Here is a 24,554-nt window from a genome sequence, read left to right as displayed (position 1 = left end):
AACATAAAATAAAAAGGCATTTGTACTTTCAGTTAATAAAATCAAAAATTATCTTCCACTTCTCATTGTAGTATCTAATGATAGAACAAAGTTTCTCGAACTTTGGTGTGAATAAAATTCACTTGAGAAATACGTCAAAATGCAGGTTCTCGGCCGGGCACAGTGGCTCAAGCCTGTAATCCCAGCACTTTGGGAGGCCGAGACGGGCGGATCACGAGGTCAGGAGATCGAGACCATCCTGGCTAACATGGTGAAACCCCGTCTCTACTAAAAAATACAAAAAACTAGCAGGGCAAGGTGGCGGGCGCCTGTAGTCCCAGCTACTCGGGAGGCTGAGGCAGGAGAATGGTGTAAACCCCGGAGGCGGAGCTTGCAGTGAGCTGAGATCCAGCCACTGCACTCCAGCCCGGGTGACAGAGCGAGACTCTGTCTCAAAAAAAAAAAAAAAAAAAAAAAGCAGGTTCTCAGGCCACAGCACAGGGCCCAGGAGAATTTGCATTTTTAACAAACACTTTGATTATTCTGATATAACTGGTCACAGGTCTACACTTTGAAATACATTGCCTTACAGTTAGCAAAAAACACTGATACACATGGGCTTAACACATTATTATATTTTTCATGTAGTCTTCTTCCTCTGACAACTGTTACTACTTGCTCTCAAATGACCTATCAATTATGACATCATTAAGTCTGACAAGCAAGACAGAAAAAGTCTGATAGGACAGTAAAATATTAGAGATCAATTTTGGAGAACTATTACAAGAATTTCTTAAGTCTTTCCCACTCAGGTAGAAACTTCCAAACTAGAGCAGTTATAAATGAGTAAACTGAGCAATTTCTAATTTCCTCAAAAGAAGCCCAAAATACTGTTAAGATAGGCTGAAAAATGAGCTGGCAAAATACAGGGTTAAGAAGAAATGCTTAATAAATCAAGAACACAGAAACTGGGAAAACAAATTTAAAATAGTAATTCTAGGATGCACACTAATAGTTTTAGCCCACAAAATATTTTTTAAGAATCTGTACATATCCTTGATATTAAAGAGAATAGAGAACACAGGGTGAAAACTACATAGTAGTGGAAAAGGTAATTGGAACCACTTAAGTCTGACACTATTGCTTAATTTCAGATAAGCAAACTAAAAAAAAGGGGAACATTTAATGTGATTTTATTAATAAATTGAATTTATTAGTTTATCTTTGAAACAGAAAACTATTTCGGTTTGTACTGCTATTATAAAATTCTTCTACATAATTTTTCAATTAATTAATTTACTTTCCTTTCACCCTGTTGACCAGGATAATTTTCAAATTTTATAATTGGACAGGTATCATTTTCTAAAATTTGGGAAACTAACCACCACTAGGAATGAAATCCTAATTCTAGAACTATAAACATTAATGTGTTCTTTCTTTAAGGGTTAGATTAGGCATTAAAAGGAATCATGTATTTAAAGGAATAAGAAACTAACAAGTTAGATAAATAAAAAAAGCTTTTACCAGATAAAAATGGGTTTTTTAAAAGTCCATAAATGCCGAATAGCAGCAGAATGAAGAGAATCAGACGGGTTCGCCTTAGGGAATCTAGGGTAGAAAGAAAAAGCTTTACATCAAATGACATTAATTAAATATGACAGCTCAATGAAATGCAAACATTAGGTTACTGTTGATAATCACATTTCATCACATCCAATTTTGGAATCTGGCATTCTTTTTCACAACTGCTATGATTTCCTGTAAGTACCCTATTATCAAAAACTTCATTAAGGCCAAGCAAGGTGGGCTCATGCCTGTAATCCCCACACTTTTAAGAGGTCAAGGCAAGAGGATCACTTGATCCCGGGAGTTCAAGAGCAGCCTGGACAACATGGCAAAATTCCATCTCTACAAAAATTAGCTGGGCATGGTGGCACACGCCTGTGGTCCTAGCTACTCAGGAGGCTGAGGTGAGAGGATCACTTGAGCCCAGGAAGTTAAGGCTGCAATGAGCCGTGATTGCACCACTGCACTCTGGCTTAGGCAATGAAGCAAAACAGTGTCTCAAAGACAAACACAAACAAAAAACAAAGAAACAAAAACCTTTAAATCATTCACAATTCCTTTTCTCCAATTCGTTTTCTCTCTTGAGAAAGGGAAACCATCAGCAGTATCTCTATTTCTACATAGATCAAGTTACAAATGTAGTAGAATTTAAACAATAGAAAAACAGATGGTCTTAGAAAAGTTACTTAAAACTTAAATGTAGGCCTATGACTTCCTTTCAGTTACTCTTCTCAAACATGGACGGTTTCAAATCAACTTACCATTGGTTTTTTGTGTGAGTGCTTGAGCTTTCAGAAAACCTTCCGCAAAACCAGTTTTAAATGCATCTTGATGAGCTTCAGGTATGTTTTTGGTTTTCATGAGTTTGTCCAAACTCTCAACATCTGATCCTCTGTCCCGCAAAAGAAACCCCTGAATACACAAACAACACATCAGTACTGGTTAACGACAGAGTGACACTCCCTAACAATATTGTGACCACTCAAAAAAATTCACTAAAATTCTGTAATTTTTACTGTCAACGTGAAGAAACAGATTAAGACTCAGCAATGAATTAATAACCAGGAAACTAATACTAGATCCTATTCCTGCATCAATCAATTAATAATACAAAGAAAGTGGCATTATTCTCTGCATGAACACTATACTGAAAACAGGTCACATATTATCTTAGGGTTTGATTGACTTAATGTTCATATCCCTTTATCTTTACTAGAGGAAAAATCTCATTAATTTACTAAATATCTACTGAGCACCGTTCATACACTTGGCCTTATATAAGTTCTGTAAATGTAAAGATAAAGAAACCACTGATCTTAAAAGTTTTCAGTCCACTGGAGAAAGATATGTAAATAGCTAAGTTTCTTAAATCATTTTGATATTATGTTAGAAGTATTATGTATGGTAGTAAATAAATGCTACCTCAGGAATACAGGAAAGGCCTTATAGAGAACAGGACATCTAAAACAGGGAATAAACACCATGAACAATCTGACAGAGTCATGAAACAATAGCCTTCAGTGCTCAAGAACTATTAGCAATCTTTTTTTTTGAGACAGAGTTTTGCTCTTGTTGCCCGGGCTGGAGTGCGATGGCGTGATCTCGGCTCACCGCAACCTCGGCCTCCCAGATTCAAGCAATTCTCCTGCCTCAGCCTCCCGAGTAGCTGGGATTACAGGCATGCACTACCACGCCCAACTAATTTTGTATTTTTAGTAGAGACGGGGTTTCGCCATGTTGAGGCTGGTCTCGAACTCCTGACCTCAGGTGACCCACCCACCTCGGCCTCCCAAAGTGCTGGGATTACAGGTGTGAGCCACTGCGCCTGGCCCTAGCAATCTTATATAAGACTTCAGTGCCAAGAGAGGAGCAGGAAAACAGAGAGGCATATTGAATGGTGAGAAGAGAAACATAGCAGGTAAAGACCAAATGATGAAATTCCCAGTGTATCAGGTGGAGGTAAGCAATAAAGCAGAGTAATATAACTAGATCATAATTTTAGAAAGATTGATGGGTGGCAATCTGGAGGCTGGACTGAACATAGCAAGACTAGAGGCAAGGAGATTAAACAAGTATTCATTAGAGTAATTTAGGCAACAAATTGTTATAGCCTATCTATGGCAGTGGAACAGATTTAAGAAATATTTAGGAGGCTGGATCAACAGAACTTCAGTGGTTAATGGATGTGGGAGGTGAGGCAACATGGACAAACATAGGTTCACAGCCAGGTTTTTAGCTTGGGTGGATGCTGCTCATTAATACAGAGAACACCTTAACAGGTGTGGGTTTGTGGGGAAAAAATCTAGTAAGTGGAGAGGCAAGTCTGGTGCCCAGAAGAGTTACAGGTATAATGATTACACAGGTTACTAATCCCTTATTAGTGGAAAGAAGGAAGAAAATCTATCAGCCAACAAAAGAAATCAGATATTGAAGCTCCTCATTTTTTTAAACAACTTGAAAATATTTGCTTTTTGGATCATAAAAAGGTCTAATTACCTTCACGAATGATGGCGCTATATTCTGTGTTTCAGCTAATCTTTCGGAGGTGGACTGGAGACGTCGTGTCCTTGATTTCAAAGTTTTAAAACCCCGAGACTGTATGAAAACTAAATAAAACAATATCATTCACTGTCACTGTAAATTGTTACAGGAAAAGAAAAACACCTGAGATTCTAAAGTCTGACACTCTACCTGTATATCCTAGTCTATCTAATTTGCCTGACACTTAAACATGTGTTCCTTTGTTTCTTTCTTTTTTGTAGAGACGAGGTCTCCTTTTATGCCCAGGCTGGCCTTGAACTCCTGGGCTCAAGCAATCCTCTTGCCTCAGCCTCCCAAAGTGCTGGGATTAGGTCTGAGCACTTAAATCTACCATGCCCAGCCTACAGTTTTTTCTATTGTCCTTGTTTCAAAAGGAAATTTATTTATTTATTTATTTATTTAAGATGGAGTTTTGTTTTCTTGTTGCCTAGGCTGGAGTGCAATGCGCGATCTCCGCTCACTGCAACCTCCACCTCCTGGGTACAAGCAATTATCCTGTCTCGGCCTCCTGACCTCAGGTGATCCACCTGCCTTGGCCTCCCAAAGTGCTGGGATTACAGGCATGAGCCACTGCGCCTGCCCTATTTTTATGTTTTAGGGGATAAAAGTAAATACAGAAGTCAGAGGGTTATACAATATAATTTTAAAAACTGAGTATCAACTCTGATAAACTGATTTTTTTCCAAAATAAAAAAAACACAAACCAGCCATGTAATTAAAATAGGTTGAATCTACACAACTGATTTTTACATGATTTGGTAATTACATGTTTTTGAAAAAAAGGTGTGTATCAAATTAGTGTCTTCTAATTTCTCAAGCCCCAATCCCACTTCCCAGAAGTATAACCTGTTAACAATTCTGACTACCCTTCTATGCATGCACATCCATGCTCTTTCTATAAAAACTACTCTAGAAATAGTACCTAATTTTTTGCAATTTTCATTTTTCATGCATTATTTTTCAGAACAGGACAGTGCATTCAGTTTAATGGCTGTTTACACTTTTCCAATTTATCGGAGTGCAATTCATTCAACCATTTCCCTACCATGAACATTATTTGTTTTCTGGTTTTTATCGCTGGAAACAAACTGTGGTGAACATTCTTATACATGTATGTCAGCAGATGTAGATTGAATTCCTAAAAGAAATGCTGTTAAGGTTTAAATTTGGTTTGACACTAAGAGACTATTACTTTTTTTTTTGAGGTGGAGTCTCACTCTATCGTCCAGGTGGGAGTGCAGTGGCATGATCTCCGCTCACTACGCCTCCTGGGTTCAACGGATTCACCTGCCTCAGCCTCCTGAGTAGCTGCGATTATAGGCACCCGCCACCATGCCCAGCTAATTTTCGTATTTTTAGTAGAGGTGGGGTTTCACCATGTTGACCAGGCTGATCTCAAACTCCTGACCTCGTGATCCGCCCACCTCGGCCTCCCAAAGTGCTGGGATTACAGGTGTGAGCCACTGCGCCTGGCCGAGACTACTTTCTAAAAAAGGCTGTTATAAATTTATGTGCCCACCAATGCTTATGAGTTTCCTTTTCTTCATATCCTTGCCAATACTAAATAATATGAATCTTTTAAATTTGTACAAGTCTGATGGGCAAAAATACCAGTACCTTGTTTTACTTTGCATTTCCCAGATTACAAATGCAGGAAAATTTTGAAAAGTTCCTCTGTATTTTTATTATTTTTATTTTTATTTCTTTGGTAAATTGACCATGCATGTCCTTTGCACATTTTTCCATTTTTATTTAGAGAACATGGATGTTACAGATAGTAATCTTTAGTTATATATATTGTAAATATTTATTTTAATGTGTCTTTGTCTTTCAATCATATGATACAGAAATTTATTAGGTCAGTGTAGCCATACCTTTGTTGTGTTTTCTGCATTTTAACTTGATTAGAGTTTCATCGCCAAACTAAGATTTGAAAGGAAGTCTACTTACCTGTAATATTTTCAGTTTTATATTTTTGTTTTCAGCCCTTTAACATATTTGGAACTTTTTTTTTGGTACGATGTAAGAAAAGAACTTGATTTTTCCAAAACAGTCACTGAGGCTGATAACATTTCATAATCCATCATTTGCTTATTGATTTAAAATTCTTAATTTTGTTGCACTGATGTATCCCAGCACTAGGTTAAATTTTTAAATTTTAGTTATTTATAATACTACACTGCTGATTTCCACGGCTAAATATCTATATTTTCATATACTTAAGTAGGGTGAAATCCCCTTCATTAGTATTCTTTTAACATGTTCTCAGTTACTCCAAATGAAGTTTAAAATCAACTTCTCAATTTCCCAAATGGATCATGAGAGTTTTGATTGGGGTTGTACTGACTTTATAAATTTGGGTGTAAATTGATACTATTATAATACCTAGTTCTTCCAAATAGGATTATGGCCTTCTCTCATTTTATTTCACTCAGTTCCTCTTTTTCCTTCAGTAAAGCTTCGTACACACATATGTGTACGTGTGTATATATGTATGCTGTATATTTCTCGTCAGGATAAAACATTTACTGGGTTTTAAAGAAACTGTAAATAAAACCTGCTGCTAGATTATAAGAAAGCTATTGATTTTTATGCATTTATCTGGTATGGACAAAGGAGTGAACTCTACTTGAACAGCCTTTCAGATGATTTTCTTGAATTTTCTGGTAAACAATTGTATCACCTGCAAATAATTTTACCCCTTCCTTTAACTTATATAGGGCTCATTTCGTTTTCTTTTAAATCATGTTGTTCAGAATCTCCAAATTAATGCTGAAAAAAACCAGGATACTCCATGTTTCTCAAATTAACAGGAACATAATAGATGTTAAGAAATTTTAAAAGTTAGGCCGGGCGCGGTGGCTCAAGCCTGTAATCCCAGCACTTTGGGAGGCCGAGACGGGCGGATCACGAGGTCAGGAGATCGAGACCATCCTGGCTAACACGGTGAAACCCCGTCTCTACTAAAAACTACAAAAAACTAGCCGGGCGACGTGGCGGTGCCTGTAGTCCCAGCTACCCGGGAGGCTGAGACAGGAGAATGGCGTGAACCCGGGAGGCGGAGTTTGCAGTGAGCTGAGATCCGGCCACAGCACTCCAGCCTGGGTGACAGAGCGAGACATCGTCTTAAAAAAAAAAAGAAAGAAATTTTAAAAGTTTCCTTCCATTTCTAGCTTTCTAAGAGTTTTCAGGAAGCACAGCAATTAAAGTATATCATGTCTTTGTATCATACATTGAAATAATGACATTATTTTTCTTTTCTAATCAATTAATATATTAATTGACTTAACATTAAATCACTTTTGTATTCCTTAGTCATGATATAATATTTTTAGCACATTTTTAGATTTGCTTTCTTTGGATTTTATTTAGGATTTCTTTTAACTGAAATTCATCTATTTTGTTCCTCTGTCGTGCTTGTGTGTGTATATACATACATACATACATATATATATATATTTTTTAGACAGGATCTTGCTCTGTCACTAAAGCTGAAGTATAGCAGCATGATCATAGCTCACTGTAACCTTGAACTTTGGGCTCAAGCAAACCTCTCACCTCAGCCTCCCAAGTATCCAGAACTAAAAGGGCATGATACCAAGATGGGCTAATTTTTGTTGCTGTTGTTGAGATGTTGTCCAGGCTTGTCTGGAACTCCTGGCCTCAAGTGATCATCACAAAGTGTTGGGATTACAGGTGTGATCCACAGTGCCTGGCCTTACGCCAATACTAAAGTTCTACTAACAGCAATCTCATGGAATACATAGGGAAGTGTATTCTAGACCTTTTTCTTTTTAATACGGTTTTAAATTAACAAGAAACTCAATATTCTAGAGGAAGGCAGCCATAAAAACTTCTGAACCTAGTGCCTCTGGGGCAAAGGAACAATATTTTTTAAATAGTATCTTTCAAACTTTATTATTATTATTCTATCTCTTCTTGGGCCAACTTTGTCAATTTATTGCTTTGATAACTGTCCATTTCAACGTATTTTTATGACATAAAGTTACACATACCACCTTGCAATTTTAAAACCTTCACATATCCATGGCAATTCCCACTCATACTTCTAATACTGTTTGTATTTTTCTGTTGTTTCTTAATCAGAATTGTTAAGTTGTTCCATTTTTTTATATTAAATTTTTTTTGGTTTAATTAAGTAAAACCATTTCCACCTATTATTTTAAAATACTTGCTTTGTATTAATTTCTTCTATTATTTTTCAGAAATTCAATTTATTTCCCATCTTTTATATCTTAATTTTTTTTTTTTTTTTGAGACAAAGTCTTGCTCTGTCGCCCAGGATGGAGGCGCAGTCTTGGCTCACTGCAACTTTCATCTCCCAGGTTCAAGAAATTATCTTGCCTCAGCCTCCTGAGTAGCTAGGACTAGAGGCATTTGCCACCACGCCCAGCTAATTTTTGTATATCTTGGTAGAGACGGGGTTTTGCCATGTTGGCCAGGTTGGTCTCAAACTCCTGATCTCAAGTGATCCGCCTGCCTCAGCCTCAGCCTCAGCCTCCCAAAGTGTTGGAATTATAAGCGTGAGCCACCGTGTCCAGCCCATCTTGATTTCTTTCCTTTTCTTTTTTTCTTGAGACGGAGTTTCACTCTCGTTGCCCAGGCTGGAGGGCAATGGCGTGCTCTCAGCTCACTGCAACCTCCACCTCCTGGGTTCAAGCGATTCTCCTACCTCAGGCTCCCGAGTAGCTGAGATTTAGCTGAGATTACAGGCATGCACCACAACGCTCAGCTAATTTTGTATTTCCTTTTTAGTAGAGAACGGGGTTTCATCATGTTGGCCAGGTTGGTCTTGAACTCCCGAACTCAGGTGATCTGCCCGCCTCGGCCTCCCAAAGTGCTTTCCATTGACTTCCATTCAGTCATGAGACATTTAGAAAAGGGTTTTTAAATTTTCAAGTATTTAGGTATTTTTTTAAGCTGTCTTTTCTGTTACTGGATTTTTAGCTTTATTTTCTGATGTTGAGAGAATCTGACCTCAGAGTTACAACACTGAAAATTTATTAAGATAGTTTTCATACCCTAGGTAACACATGCTCAGTTTTTATACATCTTCCAACAGTATCTAAAAACGTATCAGCTGTCTTCTTCTGTCTTCTGCATTAATCATTTCTTCAAAGGGTTATTGGTCTCTTTGCTGAACTTGGTGCCTCTCTTTTATGCTTTAAGTTTTCCTCAAATATGTAGATTCTTGGTAATCCATTTGTAATTATAAATAAGAATACAGTGATCAGGGCCTGGTGCCGTGGCTCATGCTGTAATCCCAACACTTTGGGAGGCCAAGGCAGGGCGGATCACCTAAGGTCAGGAGTTCCGAGACCAGCCTGGCCAACATGGTGAAACCCCATCTCTACTAAAAATACAAAACTTAGCTGAGCCTCGTGGGGGAACCTGTAATCCCACCTCCTAGGGAGGCTGAGGCGGGAGAATTGCTTGAACCCAGGAGGTGCCATTGCACTCCAGCCTGGGTGACAAGAGGAAAACTCCATCTCAAAAACAAAACAAAACAAATACAGTCATTGGTATTGACTACAAACGGGTATCCTCAACACTAGCAAAAGTAAATATATTCAGAATATAAAACCTGGACTATGAGCAGAATACCTTTAGTGAATGTATAATTCAAAACCAAAGTAATCTAGGGTACTATCTTGTTTCTTTCCTTGGCATCAATGCTCAAACTAGGAGTCTCCACAGACAGACGTCCCTCGATACACACACACACACACACACACAGAAGTCTTATTAGAAAGGTGTTTTTTGCTAATTTACCTAAAGGTTAAAGGCCTTATCTGTTCTGTGATTGGCCCATTTCTGGCAATCCTCAACTGTTTATTCCATTCCATCCCAGAGTCCAATTTTACTGGCCCTGGAAGTGGGGTTTTTCCTGAGTTCTCTTGGAAGCAGAAATACTTAACCTCTTTCACGAGACCCTTAGTCCCATGAAGGTAGAAAACATGTCTTTTTCATTTACAATGATCACTATCACCTGACATCTACCACTAGTGCCTTGTATTCAAAAATTACATGAACAAATGCAAATTTGATTTTACTGTCAATTTGATGTCACCTATATTACAACTTACTGAAAGTCCTCAAATTTCTGGTCCAGTAACAAAACCCTTCTGTTGTTGCTTTCTTCATATATATACATATATATATATATATATATATATATATATAAAATTAATTTCAATGAGCTTTTGAAAGTGAGGATGAGTAAGCAAATGTGCTTAGTCATTTATCCTGAAACAAGTTAGATAAATTCCCTGGAGTTTGATTTATTGTGGCGCTATCACACTCAAAATTTAGCTCCTATATATTATACTCATATATATATAATTATATCCCAGATTAAAAATTATACAGAAGAATCCAAACTAATCAATTCCAAATACTCTTTAGGCCGTGTGAATTGCAAATGAATGTTTATAATCATTAATACCATTAAGAAAGACAAATCAGACTACAGTAAATAAATATATCATCTTTCCAAAATAGCTATGGTTGTTGCTTCATACCTGGCCAGTACTGAAGATCTGAACAAATGCTTTGAAGAGCTCTTGAATGTTGTTTTCGATACAAGCAAGAGGAACGTAACGTACTAAATATATCTAAGTTACCTGGAAGGAAATTGCAAAAAGTAAATTTTCTAATTTCCAAACCAAAAAACAAAATCCTATGAAACATAAATAATTCTATCAAATATTAGGGAAATCACAATATGAGTTTCAACTTTTATTTATCCATGATATGACTGCTTTTATGAAAATATCTAAAGCATTGCTAATTTAACTACTTTACACCTCACAGTCCTTTAGTTTACTAGCTATCACTTGTTGGCTACATTATCTTTTTTTGTTTTTTTTTTTTTTGAGACGAAATCTCGCTCTGTCCACCAGGCTGGAGTGCAGTGGCATGATCTCGGCTCACTGTAAGCTCCGCCTCCCAGGTTCCCGCCATTCTCAGACTGCCTTGGCCTCCCGAGCAGCTGAGACCATCGGTGTCCGCCACCATGCCCGGCTAATTTTTTTGTATTTTTAGTAGAGATGGTGTTTTACCTTGTTAGTCAGGATGGTCTTGATCTCCTGACCTTGTGATCCGCCTGCCTCAGTCTCCCAAAGTTCTGGGATTACAGATGTGAGCCACCGTGCCTGGCCTACACTGTCTTTTTTATCTGGCATACAAATGTAGCTGCTAATGAAACTAAATTCAAATTAACAGTGATAAAACATGGCTGGGTACGCTGGCTCACGCCTGTAATTCCAGCACTTTGGGAGGCAGAGGTGGATGGATCACCTGAGGTTGCGAGTTTGAGATCAACCTTGTCAATATGAAGAAACCCCATCTCTACTAAAAATAAAAAATTAGCCGGGCGTGGTGGTGCATGCCGGTAATCTCAGCTATTTGGGAGGCTGAGGCAGGAGAATCACTTGAAACCGGGAGGCGAAGGTTGTGGTGAGCTGAGATTGAGCCACTGCACTCCCGCCTGGGCAACAAGAGTGAAACTCCGTCTCAAAAACAAAACAAAACAAAACCAGTGATAAAAGATGTACTGTGTTTAAGGCTGGGCGTGGTGGCTCACGCCTGTAATTCCAACACTTTGGGAGGCCGAGGCAGGCGGATCACAAGGTCAGGAGATCAAGACCATCCTGGCTAACACGGTGAAACCCCGTCTCTACCAAAAATACAAAAATTAGCTGGCTGTGGCAGTGGGCACCTGTAGTCCCAGCTACTCGGGAGGCTGAGACAGGAGAATGGCATGAACCCAGGAGGCGGAGCTTGCAGTGAGCAAAGATTGCGCCACTGCACTGCAGCCTGGGTGACAGAGGGAGACTCTGTCCAAAAAAAAAAAAAAAAAAAGAAAAAAAAACACCTCAGGAAGGAACCCAGCCCACAGTAAATGCTACCGTAAAAGCTAATAAATGGTATTTATTAATAGTGCTAAAATATTTAATTAGAACAAAAAATACATTAACATACCATATTTATTTTCAAAGAAGGACTGTGCAGAGACATGGGACGTATGCCAATGGGAAGAAATGTTTTTGCCTTTACAAAATCCAGGAAGTAGATTTTCTACCAGCTGATCAATCTGTCCAATTTTTAATTCAGATAATCCAAGGTCTCTTAAGTTAAGTGAAGGCTGTAAAAGATTGGGTCAACCAGGTATGCATTAATGTTACCAAGATATTTAACCTAAGAAGTACATATTATCAGTTAAAACAATTAGATTTTAAAAGTCTAACACATATACTTTTTTTAATATTTAAAAATAAATTGATGCAAATATTTTTACAGTTCGTTTTACTGAGATCAGTCACATGAGGTTTGACATAGGTTAAAAAATTATATTCTCAATGGTATCCTTAAATAAAGAGATAACATTTCAGCATGAATGAGAAAAACATTTGTTTTTAAATCAAACCCAAACCACTACTGTCCTAAGCATTATGGTTCACAGAATCAAGTGAAATGTATGATATTTTTTCCTTCTCTCCATACAAGCGTACTCTGATCAAGAGCTAGTCTATCAACCATTGATCAAGCATTTATAACGACAAGAGTATAAGAGTAACTACCTGCAGGGTTACAAAGTATGTTATATAAGGTCAGGGAGACTTTCCCCAACAGTGTAAAACTGATTGGAGGATAATAGTAAGGTTTTTGAATTGGGGAAATTCTATTCAAATGATAATCCTCACCAGTGCATGGAGTTTTAAGCCCCTAAGCAGCCATAAACAAAAGCCCACTTGACAAGGAAATGGTATGCTTGGTTACCACAGGACATCTCACTCCTCTGGCCTCACTGCTGAGATCCTTCCTTGAACTCAGAGGTTCTAAAGTTACCCAATATCTTCTAATAAGGAAGAAAATTAAAGTCAAAACTGTGAAAATCAGGCAAAAAAGTCTAAAAATCACAAATATGTGTGAATATATACCCACTTTTAAACAACAGGACAGGGATTAGTAATTTTCTTGTCGACATGAGCTGAAAAGGAGGCACTTAAAGACAAGTAACAATTATGTGTTACTCAAACCCAAAATGGCTAAGGTGGGAGGAGCGTTTGAGGCCAGCCTAGGCAACATGGTAAGACATCATCTCGATGAAAAATTAAAAAATTAGCTGGGTGTGGTGGTATTTGCCTGCAGTATCAGCTATTCAGGAGAAATGTTTGAGCCCAGGAGCTGGAGATTGCAGTGAGCTATGATAGCACCACTGCACTTTAGCCTGGGATACAGAGGGGAGACCCTATCTCTAAAACTAAAAATTTTCTTAGAAGAGGCATGGACATGGATTATACAGCTCTGGATTGATGTCTAGGAATATGGTACTTTTTTTTTTACTAGATATAACTCATATTTCTAGAATTCATTTTCTCAATACTAACATAACTATAAAATACACCTTATTTCATAATAGCAAGGATCAAAGGCAAAGATCATGTCTTACTCATCTACATAGCCTAGCATACAGCATGACGGCCATAGTAAAAGACAGTTAAAGGTATGATGAAATAAAATACTTAAGAGTATTTTAAGCTATTAAAAATGATGGATGAAGAAGACTTAGGGAGAGGGGCAAATAAAAAGCTATCCAAGGGTTTGGAACATCTCAAAAAATTCAAGGAAAGAAAAAAGTCAAGAGATATGCTATGGCCAAACTGTGAAGAGCCATATTTGAATTTAATTCTCTAAGTAATATGATTAGTTGTCTTACGGAAGAAAATAGAGAACTAAGGAAGATAGACTGGCCTAGCACGATGGCTCAAGCCTGTAATCCCAACACTTTGAGAGGCTGAGGTGGGAGGACTGCTTCAGGCTAGGAGTTCGAGATCAGCCTGGTCAAGAAAGCAAGACCGTGTCTTTACAAAAAATTTTAAAATGATAAAACAAACAAACAAGCTAGACTGGATGAGAGAAGGCTGATGGAACAAGTGAAAGATGGCAAGAACCTGAACTAAGCCGTGACTAAGAAGGATGGACACAGCAAATCATAGACAATAGGCATTTGGAGAAACCCACAGTGTATAGGGATTGAGAGGGAGAAGGGTTCTGGACGGATGTGCCAGTTATCAGTTGGTTGTGTCCAAGCGCTCTTTCATCCTTTTTGCTGGCTCCGTGAACATGGATCTGTACCCTTTGAATATTTTTCCTTTGCCAATTGAAACAATGTTAAGCTTCGTCAGGAAGTCACTGAACGTACACTGTAGGAAGAGAGGTTTTGATTCCTGGTTCTGGTATGCTCATCTAGCAGATTCCTGTCTGTAACACCCATGGTTTCTATAGCATCTGGCTCCTGTCAATTGTGCAGTTTCACCAAAACCTGGCTCCTGGAGTGCACAATGGCCAGCAATACCTAGCAGCTTCCCCTGGCACCACTCATATAGCAGCTTCTCTAGTAGGACACATCCCCAGGAACAGGTTTCCCCAGTATCCAGCAAATTCTCCTGGCATGACATCACAGCAACTTCTCTACCATTCAGTAAGCCAAGGCCATGCCTTCGCCAACATCAGGATCTCAGCCCTGAGGGTGGAGAACTCTCCCTGACTCTATCTCAGCCCTAGAAGTATGAGCTGCTCCCTAAATCTGCTGGTCCTTTTTTATTTTTTATATTTTTTAAGTGTTTACTTCTTTTTTTTTTTTTTTTTTTTTGAGACGGAGTCTTGCTCTGTCGCCCGGGCTGGAGTGCAGTGGCCGGATCTCAGCTCACTGCAAGCTCCACCTCCCGGGTTTACGCCATTCTCCTGCCTCAGCCTCCGGAGTAGCTGGGACTACAGGCGCCTGCCACCTCGCCCGGCTAGTTTTTTTTTGTATTTTTAGTAGAGACGGGGTTTCACCGTGTTAGCCAGGATGGTCTCGATCTCCTGACCTCGTGATCCGCCCGTCTCGGCCTCCCAAAGTGCTGGGATTACAAGGTGTTTACTTCTTAAATCCCTACCTATTCCACTTCCCTGTAAAAACAGGGTTTTTTTCAAGATTAAACAAAAAAATGAGATTACATTTTTATATTTATTTATTTTTGAGACAGAGTCTTGCTGTCACCCAGGCTGGAGTGCAGTGATACAATCTTGGTTCACAGCAACCTTTGCCTCCTGGGGTCAAGCGATTCTCCTGTCTCAGCCTCCCGAGTAGCTGGGACTACAGGCACACGCCACCACACCCAGCTAATTTTTGTATTTTTAGTAGAGATGGAATTTTACCATATTGGTCAGGCTAGTCTCGAACTCCTGACCTCAGGTGATCCACCCTCCTCAGCCTTCCAAAGTGCTGGAACTATAGGCATGAGCCACTGTGCCCAGCACACATTACATTTTTATACTAAACTTTTACTGTTCAAATGACTATGTGGTTTCTCTTTTCTAGTTGGACTCAGACTGAAAAAGTAGGACTAAAGCCACTGTAAGACCAATAACTCAGTTTTGGGCATATTAAATTTGAGGTCCCTGGAACCTATCCAAGGAAAATGTCTAACAGACCACTAGATAAATTACTCAAAACTTGAAAGTGACTTTACCTTTGAAGATATATTTGGGAGTAACATATAGAGAGATGTTAACTGAAAATATGCAAGTGGCAGCCGGGCACAGTGGCTTACGCCTATAATCCCAGCACTTTGGGAGGCAGAGGCAGGCGGATCACCTGATGGCAGAAGTTTAAGACCAGCCTGGCCAACATGGTGAAACCTCGTCTCTACTAAAAATACAAAAAATCAGCCACGCGTGGTGGCTCACGCCTGTAATCTCAGCTACTTGGGAGACTGAGGCAGAAGAATTGCTTGAACCGGGGAGGCGGAGGTTGCAGTGAGCCAAGATCGCACCATTGCACTCCAGCGTGGGCAACGAGAGTGAAACTCCATCTTAAAACCAAAGGGAAAAAAAAAAAAAAAGAAAGAAAATATGTAAGTGGGAATGTAACCTGGGAGAAAGTAAAGACTGAAAATTAGGACAGGCATGGTGGCTCACGCCTGTAATCCCAGCACTTTGGAAGGCTGAGGCTGGCAGATCATTTGAGGTCAGGAGTCTGAGACCAGCCTGGCCAACATGGTGAACTCCATCTCTACTAAAAATACAAAAAATTAGCCAGGTGTGGTGGGGCATGCCTGTAATTCCAGCTACTCGGAAGGCTGAGGCATGAGAATCGTTTGATCCCAGGAGGTGGAGGTTGCAATGAGCCAAGATCACACCACTGCATTCCAGTCTGGGTGACAGAGGGAGACTCTGTCTCAAAAAACAAACAAACAAACAAACAAAACACATCAAAGTAGTATCACTCAATTTAAGGGAGTATTTGCAAAGTAAGAAAGGTCAAATGCAAATGATAAGTTGAGAGATGCAGGGTTTTTTTTGGTAAAAGGCCTGTATTTAACACTAAGGAAATCAGCACTAACTTCAGCGAAAGAAGTCTGAAAAATGGTAAAAGTAGTAGCCAAATTTCAATAGAATATAGTGTGAATACACACTGCAGAAAACGTACGGCATAACAAATTCATAAGACTACTAAATAAGCAAAGCAGAATCTAAATCAACATGTGCAATAGTATCTAATTATTATAAAATACGAAAAGTGCAAGAGAAAAAGACATACGAAAATACAAAATGTTAACAGCCTTATATCTGGAAAAGAGTCCACGGATGAATTCTGTTTCTTCTACCTACACTAATATTTTTCAAAACTTGTAAAATGAACATAATTTTGCTGCATGTACCAATGTTGATACTATCTTCAGTAGTAACGCTCTCTTGGACTATAATTTTGGAGAAGAGTGTCAGTAGTAGAGTAGAAAGACAGTAACGGACTGTGTATAGGAAAAGGCAGTAAGAACTAGGCAAATAGTACAAAAGGAAGTACAAGATGACAAACTTTTCATCAAATTAAAATTTTATCCCAAGGCTAACTCTACAACCCCCTCAAAAGCAAGCTCTTTTCAACTCCTCCACTACTGTCCTTTGCCATTAGCTCCTGATACCAGATTAAGAACATAACCTATTTATGTGTTGAAGAGGCTTTGGGAACTTAATGCCAGATTATAACATTTTTTCCATGAAAAATGTATCCTGAGCTTGTAAGCAACTATCTTACTAACAAGCCTTGTAAATACATCAGTTATTAAGTTCATAATTCTCAATATCCTAGGAAACACTGATTTTATAATTATATAAATACTGAAAGTACAGTGTCCTAGCTTATATATTTCACTTTCCAGTACCTATATTTTAATTGCTCAGTTACACTGAAGGCTCCTATAAGGCAGTAGATGATAACTTCGTACTATTTTATCTTCCTTGAAACTTGGGAGGTAATCATGGTCAGTTACCTATGGGTTCACCACTACTGCTGAGGGAACACAACAGAGTAGCCGGCTGGTATCACACAATGTAGGAGGTGCTAATACGAAGTACAATGCCAAATGAAAATTAAGAAAAAAAAAGTCTCAATATATTTGCAATATGTATAATAAAAACCAGAAATATCTTCAATTGCAAAGATGATTAAGCTGAAGGCAGAAATCCCTTGCCACAAGTGCCTAAAGAAAGATACTTCATCCAACATGATTAATAGTACAGTTGATCCTTGAACAACAGATTAGAGCTGTGCACATCCACAGATACATGGACTTTCTCAGTTTTGGGCATATTAAATTTGAGGTCCCTGGAGCCTGTCCAAGGAAAATGTCTAACAGACCACTAGATAAATTACTCAAATTACTCTGCCACCAGAGACAGCAAGACCAATCCCTCCTCTTCCTCCTCAGCCCACTCAACTTGAAGATAATGAAGATCTTTATGATGGTCCACTTCTACTTAATGAATAGTAAGTATATTTTCTCTTCCTTATGATTTTCTTAAGAACATTTTATTTTCTCTATCTTACTTTATTGTAAGAATACAGTACATAATACATAAAATATACAAAATATACGTTAATGGACTCTTTATTTTATTGGCAAGACTTCCCGGTCAATAGTAGGGTATTAGTAGTTAAGTTTCTCAGGAGTCAAAAATTATACTCAAATTTTTGACTATGGGGGAGGGTCAATATCCTTAATCCCTCATTTGTTCAAGGTCAACTATATATCAAAAAGGTTTTCTCACACAACCAGGATAAAGACTTACCTCACTGCTGGGAACCTCATGCTCAGGAACTACATCTCGATGCTGTTTTTGAGAAACTGACACTCCACTGAGAGAAACAGAAGTGTTTTTTGGTGTATGGAAGGCATTGATGAGATGACTCAGAGGAACTGTAACCTAGAAAAAGATAAAAGTTAAAAATTAAGTAGTGGCCGGGCGCGGTGGCTCAAGCCTGTAATCCCAGCACTTTGGGAGGCCGAGACGGGCGGATCACGAGGTCAGGAGATCAAGACCATCCTGGCTAACATGGTGAAACCCCGTCTCTACTAAAAAAAAACAAAAATACAAAAAACTAGCTGGGCGAGGTGGCAGGCGCCTGTAGTCCCAGCTACTCAGGAGGCTGAGGCAGGAGAATGGCTTAAACCCGGGAGGCGGAGCTTGCAGTGAGCTGAGATCCGGCCACTGCACTCCAGCCCAGGCCGACAGAGCGAGACTCCGTCTCAAAAAAAAAAAAAAAAATTAAGTAGTGTTTTTTTTTTTTTTTTTTGAATAAACAGAACAATCTCCTTTTTCTTGTCAGGATTTGTTAAGTATTAAATATACATCATATGTCAACCCAGTATACTAAAAACTGTAAGTACTCGAATTTACTGCTGGTGAGAAGGAAATTGGTATATTCTTTCAGGATATTATTCTGAATATGTGAATCAAAAGTATCAAAAATACATACATTTCTTGTTTGTAGCAATCCACCTTCTAGGAATTTATTCTAAGGAATCTGACAAGTACTTGCACATGCATAGAGAATAACTCTCATCAAAAACATTTCAAAAATAGTAGAAAGCTGGAAACATCCAGCATTAGAGGAGCGGCAAAATAAATGATACCACTGATCAGGTGCAGTTGCTCATGCCTGTAATCCCAGCACTTTGGGAGGCCGAGGCAGGCGGATCACTTGAGGTCAGGAGTTCAAGACCAGCCTGACCAACACAGTGAAACCCCATCTCTACCAAAAAATACAACAATTAGACGGGTGTGATGGTGTGCACCTGTAGTCTCAGCTACTTGGGAGGCTGAGGTAGAAGAATTGCTTGATCCCAGGAAGCGGAGGTTGCAGTGAGCTGTGATCACACCACTGCACTCTAGCCAGGGCAACAGGGTGAGACCTGTCTCAAAAAAAAAAAGAAACTACCACATAATGAAATACATCCAACATTAAAAAAAATAGTAAGTAGGCCAGGAACAGCGGCTCACACCTGTAATCCCAGCACTTTGGGAGACCAACGCAGGCAGATACCTGAGGTCAGGAGTTCAAGACCAGCCTGGCCAATGTGGTGAAATCCCGTCTCCACTAAAAATACAAAAAATTGGCCAGGAATGGTGATGGGCGCCTGTAATCCCACATACTTGGGAGGCAGAGGCAGGAAAATCACTCGAACCTGGGAGGCGGAGGTTGCAGTGAGCCAAGATCGTGCCACTGCACTCCAGCCTGGGTGACAAGAGCAAAACTCCACCTCAAAAAATAAAAATAAAAAAATAAAAATAAAATAAAAACAGAAAAACACTTGAGCCCGGGAGGTTGAGGCTGCAGTGAGCTATCACGCCACTGCACTCCAGCCTGAGTGACACGGCAAGACCCTGTCTCAAGAAAAAAAAAAAATTTACTTAATAAATATTTGTTGAGTAAACGAACAAACTAAATGGCTTTTTATTATATACCAGGTTTAGTATTACATGCTTTACTTATATCATCCCATTTAATCCTCAAATAGCTATAATAATGAGTAACAATTATACTTCTTGTTACAGTTCTGTCAGAGATGTTTGAACCACAGCGACTCCATCTGGAGCAGGGGCAAAATGATGGTAAATGAGGCTGAGACCTACTGGGCTGCATTCCCAGGAAATTAGGCATTCTAAGTCACAGGATGAGATAGGATGTGGGCACAAGATACAGGTCATAAAGACTTTGCTGATAAAACAAGCTGTAGTAAGGAAGCCAGCCAAATCCCACCAAAACCAAGATGAAGAGAGTGACCTCTGCTAATCCTCACTGCTCATTATGTGCTAATTATAATGCATTAGCACGCTAAAAGACACTCCCACCAGATCATGACAGTTTATAAATGCCATGGCAACGTCAAGAAGTTACCCTGTGTGGTCCAAAAAGGGGAGGAATCTCGAAGGTCCCCCTTTCCCTGAAAACTTATGAATAATCACACATTGTTTAGCATAAAATCAAGAAATAACTAACTGTAGGTATCCTTAGCGGAGAAGCCCAAGCAGCTCCGCTCCTCTGCCTATGGAGTACCCCATTCTTTACTCCTTTACCTTCTTATATCTTAATAAACTTGCTTTCACTTTATAGACTCTTTTTTTTTTTAGAGATGGAGTCTCGCTTTGTCGCCCAGGCTGGGAGCACAGTGATGCGATCTCGGCTCACTGCAACCTCCGCCTCCTGGGTTCAAGCGATTCTTCTGCCTCAGTCTCCCAAGGAGTTGGGACTACAGGCACAGGCCACCACGCCCAGCTAATTTTTTGTATTTTTAGTAGAGACGGAGTTTCACAATGTTAGCCAGGATTTCTATCTCCTGACCTCGTGATCCGCTCGCCTCTGCCTCCCAAAGTGCTGGGATTACATGTGTGAGCACCACACGCAGGGCGACTCTCTCAAATTCTTGTGCGAGATCCAAGAACCCTCTGTTGGGGTCTGGAACAGGGCCCACTTCCAGTAAAAATTTCACTGTCCATCTCCTCCAAAACTCAAGTTTGAGTTGATAAGAATGGCAAACTTAGTTGCCACTGTAATCCTGTTAAGAGGTGGGACCTTTTAGAGGCATTTAGTTCAGGAGGGCTCCGCCCTCATCAATGACTAATGCCATTACCGTGGGGTACAGACCATTTAACAGAGGAAGACAACAGAGATTTAGAATCTGACTCAAAATTCCAGATTTCTCATCCCATGGATATTGATACACAAATTCGTGACATACTAGGGAATAAAGCAGACTGTCAAACTACCTTAAGTATGCATATCTGTGGCCGGACGTGGTGGCTCAGACCTGTAATCCCAGCACTTCGGGAGGCTGAGGCGGACGGATCACGAGGTCAGGATATCGAGACCATCCTGGCTAACACAGTGAAAACCCCGTCTCTACTAAAAATACAAAAAATTAGCCGGGCATGGTAGCGGGCGCCTGTAGTCCCAGGTACTTGGGAGGCTGAGGCAGGAGAAAGGCGTGAACCCGGGAGGCGGAGCTTGCAGTAAGCCGAGATCGGGCCACTGCACTCCAGCCTGGGCGACAGAGGGAGACTCCATCTCAAAAAATAAAAACAAAAAATAAAGTATGCATACTCGTGTTTGTCTACAGAAAAAACTGTGTGAAAGAATTTATTCTAAGACACGTATCCTTCAGTAATGAGATTATGGGTGATTTAATTATATTTTCAGCATTTTTAGCAAAATAAATGTATTTGTTTTAAGGCTAGTCAAGTGAAGCAATGTATCATTTTTAGAGTCAGAAAGAAACACTAAGTTCCTTACAGCCTGGAGGCAGTAAAAAGAAAAAAAAAACAGTAACTTCTTTTGAAACTGTAAAAATAAATCATTTCAAGATACATATTTTCTACCTATTTCTTTGAAAAGATTTATTTGAATTAGTTATATCTCTTTTCCTTCACAAAAGGATTTAGGAATGAGCTCTTCTCAATGAAACAGTTTGTTTTCTGTGGCTTCCTTTTTACCATTTAATTTCAAGTGTATTCAGCCAATTAAGCAACCAGGAATTCCAAATGTGTTACCATCTTTCAAAGCAAGAAATGCCTGAATGTCCTCACTATATTTGAGCCCTGTTAAGACTGCCTAGGGTACATAAAAATCCCTTTATCATCTCTACCAACATCAGATACTACTAACTGTCCATCCAGTTGATGGTAAATTCTCCTAAAATTAGGCCTCTTGATGTTAACTAAGGCAAAGAGTTGTTCCAAAAACTTTAATACCATATTCAATAGGCCATGTCAGACTTCTTTTTCAAACAATTACTAGGACTTCTCCAGACACTGTCATCTTGGTAAATAGCACCTTCAATGCATTCATCTGATCAAACCCAGAAACAACTCTCCCCATCATCTCTTTTATCTGATCTCTCGCGCAATTCCACTTTCTTCAAAATATATCTCATTCCCTTCTTTCTATAACCACTGCAACCGCTTTAATGAGGGGGGGGCGGTATTTTTAACTGATAACACCTTCCACTCTTGTCTTCTCCTATTCTCCATACAGCAAAAGCCAGTCATCTTTTAAAAATGAAAATCTAATCATGTTTTAAAACTTTCGGTGTGGCCGGGCGCGGTGGCTCACGCCTGTAATCCCAGCACTTTGGGAAGCTGAGGCGGGCGGATCAGGAGGTCAGGAGATCGAGATCATCTTGGCTAACATGGTGAAACCCCGTCTCTACTAAAAATACAAAAAAAATTAGCCGGGCGTGGTGGAAGACGCCTGTAGTCCCAGCTACTCGGGAGGCTGAGGCAGGAGAATGGCGTGAACCCGGGAGGAGGAGCTTGCAGTGAGTCGAGATTGGGCCACTGCACTCCAGCCTGGGCGACAGAGCGAGACTCCGTCTCAATTTAAAAAAAAAAACAAAAAAAAAAAACCAAAAAACTTTCAGTGGTTGCCAACGCACTTAAAATGAAATCAGCCATAACAAATCCTTTACTCCCTGTATGATCTGCCTCAAGTCTTTTCTCCAACCTCTTCTGTCACTACCCCCTTTAATTACTATGTTCTAGCCACACTAGCCTTATTTTGGTTCCTCCAACCTGCTAAATCGTTTCCTAACTCAGGACCTCCAGGTATTTTTCTGTATGCCCGTGATACCTGTTCACTCTTCACCTGGTTAAGTCCTAGTCATATTTACTTCATATCAATATTAAGAGAAGATTCCACATTTGCTTTGCTCACCTGGTACATAACTGATGCCCAATAAACAAGCAGCTGCTTCAGTTTGTTAGCCAGTACTAGCACAAAAAAATTAAAAATTCTTAAAACGAGGGGGAGTCAAAGTTATACAAAGGAACACAATCATATGCTTAAACCAAGAACCTAAGAGTGTCGATTTTCTTAAAAATTATTTTTTTTAAAAAACTCGTTTTAAAAACTATTTCTTTGCAAAACTGTAGGAACTCTCAAAAAATCTATTAAAATGTTACCATCAAAAAGAGACTGGAATGAAGCAAGAATAAAACATTGTCATAAGTGACTGCCCATCAAAAAGCGTACTGAAAACCCTTGAAATCATTTTTCTCTTCACTACCTTTTGTTTTACAAAACGATGAGGATGAGGCTGAATCAAAATTTTAACTGCAAACAATTTACGACTCGAAAATACACGTTATTAGTAACTTCTTGTCAAAAAGAGAAAACTTGCAAGGCTGGCCATTCGAATTATTATACCATGTTTGGGTTAAATTTAAATTCCATTTAAAAGGAAAGAAAGAGCAGGGGACGGGCTGTGAACACTAAAGCCACTGGAAAGTCGGAAGAAACGGGAACATTACCTGCTCCCTTTACATGTATGGTAGAGACGTATCCCCAGCCCCCACGCCAGAACGCCAGACACTGAACAATGCCGGACGGATTCTCTAGCAGAAATTCCACGCCATCAGTTCGGTAAGCCAGGGTCTCTCTCCATCACGCTCAAACCCCGCCTCTGCCCCCAACAGCTTCATCGTCAGCCCTGAAGTCTCGGGCCCACTCTCAGCGACGTCCCCTGATCCACTCCTCAATCCTGGGACGCGCACTGAGTTCATCACTTCTTTCCTAGAGTCCTTTCTGAGAAATCGCTTCCAAGAGTGCAATTTGCAAACAGCCACGGGCAGGGCGGGAGGGAAAAAAATGGAGTGAATGCCCGGCTTACCTGGGGTTGCACCGTGCTCGACAAGGAAAACATCTCCTGCGGGCCCTCAGCGACCTCACCCGCCTGCCGAAACTGTGCCCCTCTGTCGACGGCCCGGCGGGGAGGCGCTGAGCCCTTCTTTTTACCTTTTTCTCCGACCCGTTGCCCCGCACTCCTACCAGAAACGGAAAATGGCCTCCCCTTCCTACAGCTACTGCAACGACAGACAATCCGCCCCGGAAGGTGAGGCGCTAACGCAACAGTACTTCCGGGGCAAGTGAGTGCCTACATGGCCAAGTGCCTGCGCGTTCTTTCCCGCGGAAGTAGTTGACATTTACAAGGAACAGGGTCCCCAAAGGTCTTTAGCTGTTTTTTAAGGAGAGAACAGCCTTTACCCTGTTTAGAGTTTCTTTTTCTTTTGGAGACGGAGTTTCGTTCTCTCGCCCAGGCTGGAGTGCAGTGGCTCGATCTCGG

General features: G+C 39.9%; 1 protein-coding gene across 1 annotated transcript in view; it reads right to left on the bottom strand.

Annotated features, from left to right (window-relative positions):
- YME1L1 (YME1 like 1 ATPase) overlaps positions 1 to 24,405 on the bottom strand; it is a 46,342-nt gene extending 21,937 nt beyond the window's left edge. The window contains exons 1-7 of the mRNA XM_010381428.2: positions 24,102 to 24,405; positions 18,226 to 18,360; positions 12,091 to 12,253; positions 10,629 to 10,730; positions 4,042 to 4,151; positions 2,307 to 2,457; positions 1,504 to 1,587 (exon numbers count right to left, since the gene is read on the bottom strand). Coding sequence (XP_010379730.2) covers positions 1,504 to 1,587; positions 2,307 to 2,457; positions 4,042 to 4,151; positions 10,629 to 10,730; positions 12,091 to 12,253; positions 18,226 to 18,360; positions 24,102 to 24,134 — 778 coding nt within the window. The 5' untranslated portion in view covers positions 24,135 to 24,405. The remainder of the gene's footprint in view (positions 1 to 1,503; positions 1,588 to 2,306; positions 2,458 to 4,041; positions 4,152 to 10,628; positions 10,731 to 12,090; positions 12,254 to 18,225; positions 18,361 to 24,101) is intronic.
- Positions 24,406 to 24,554: the final 149 nt, after the last annotated feature.

This window comes from Rhinopithecus roxellana, chromosome 11 (genome assembly GCF_007565055.1).
Source record: "Rhinopithecus roxellana isolate Shanxi Qingling chromosome 11, ASM756505v1, whole genome shotgun sequence".
Taxonomy (NCBI): Eukaryota; Metazoa; Chordata; class Mammalia; order Primates; family Cercopithecidae; genus Rhinopithecus; species Rhinopithecus roxellana.
This window is presented reverse-complemented; position numbering and strand designations above follow the sequence as displayed.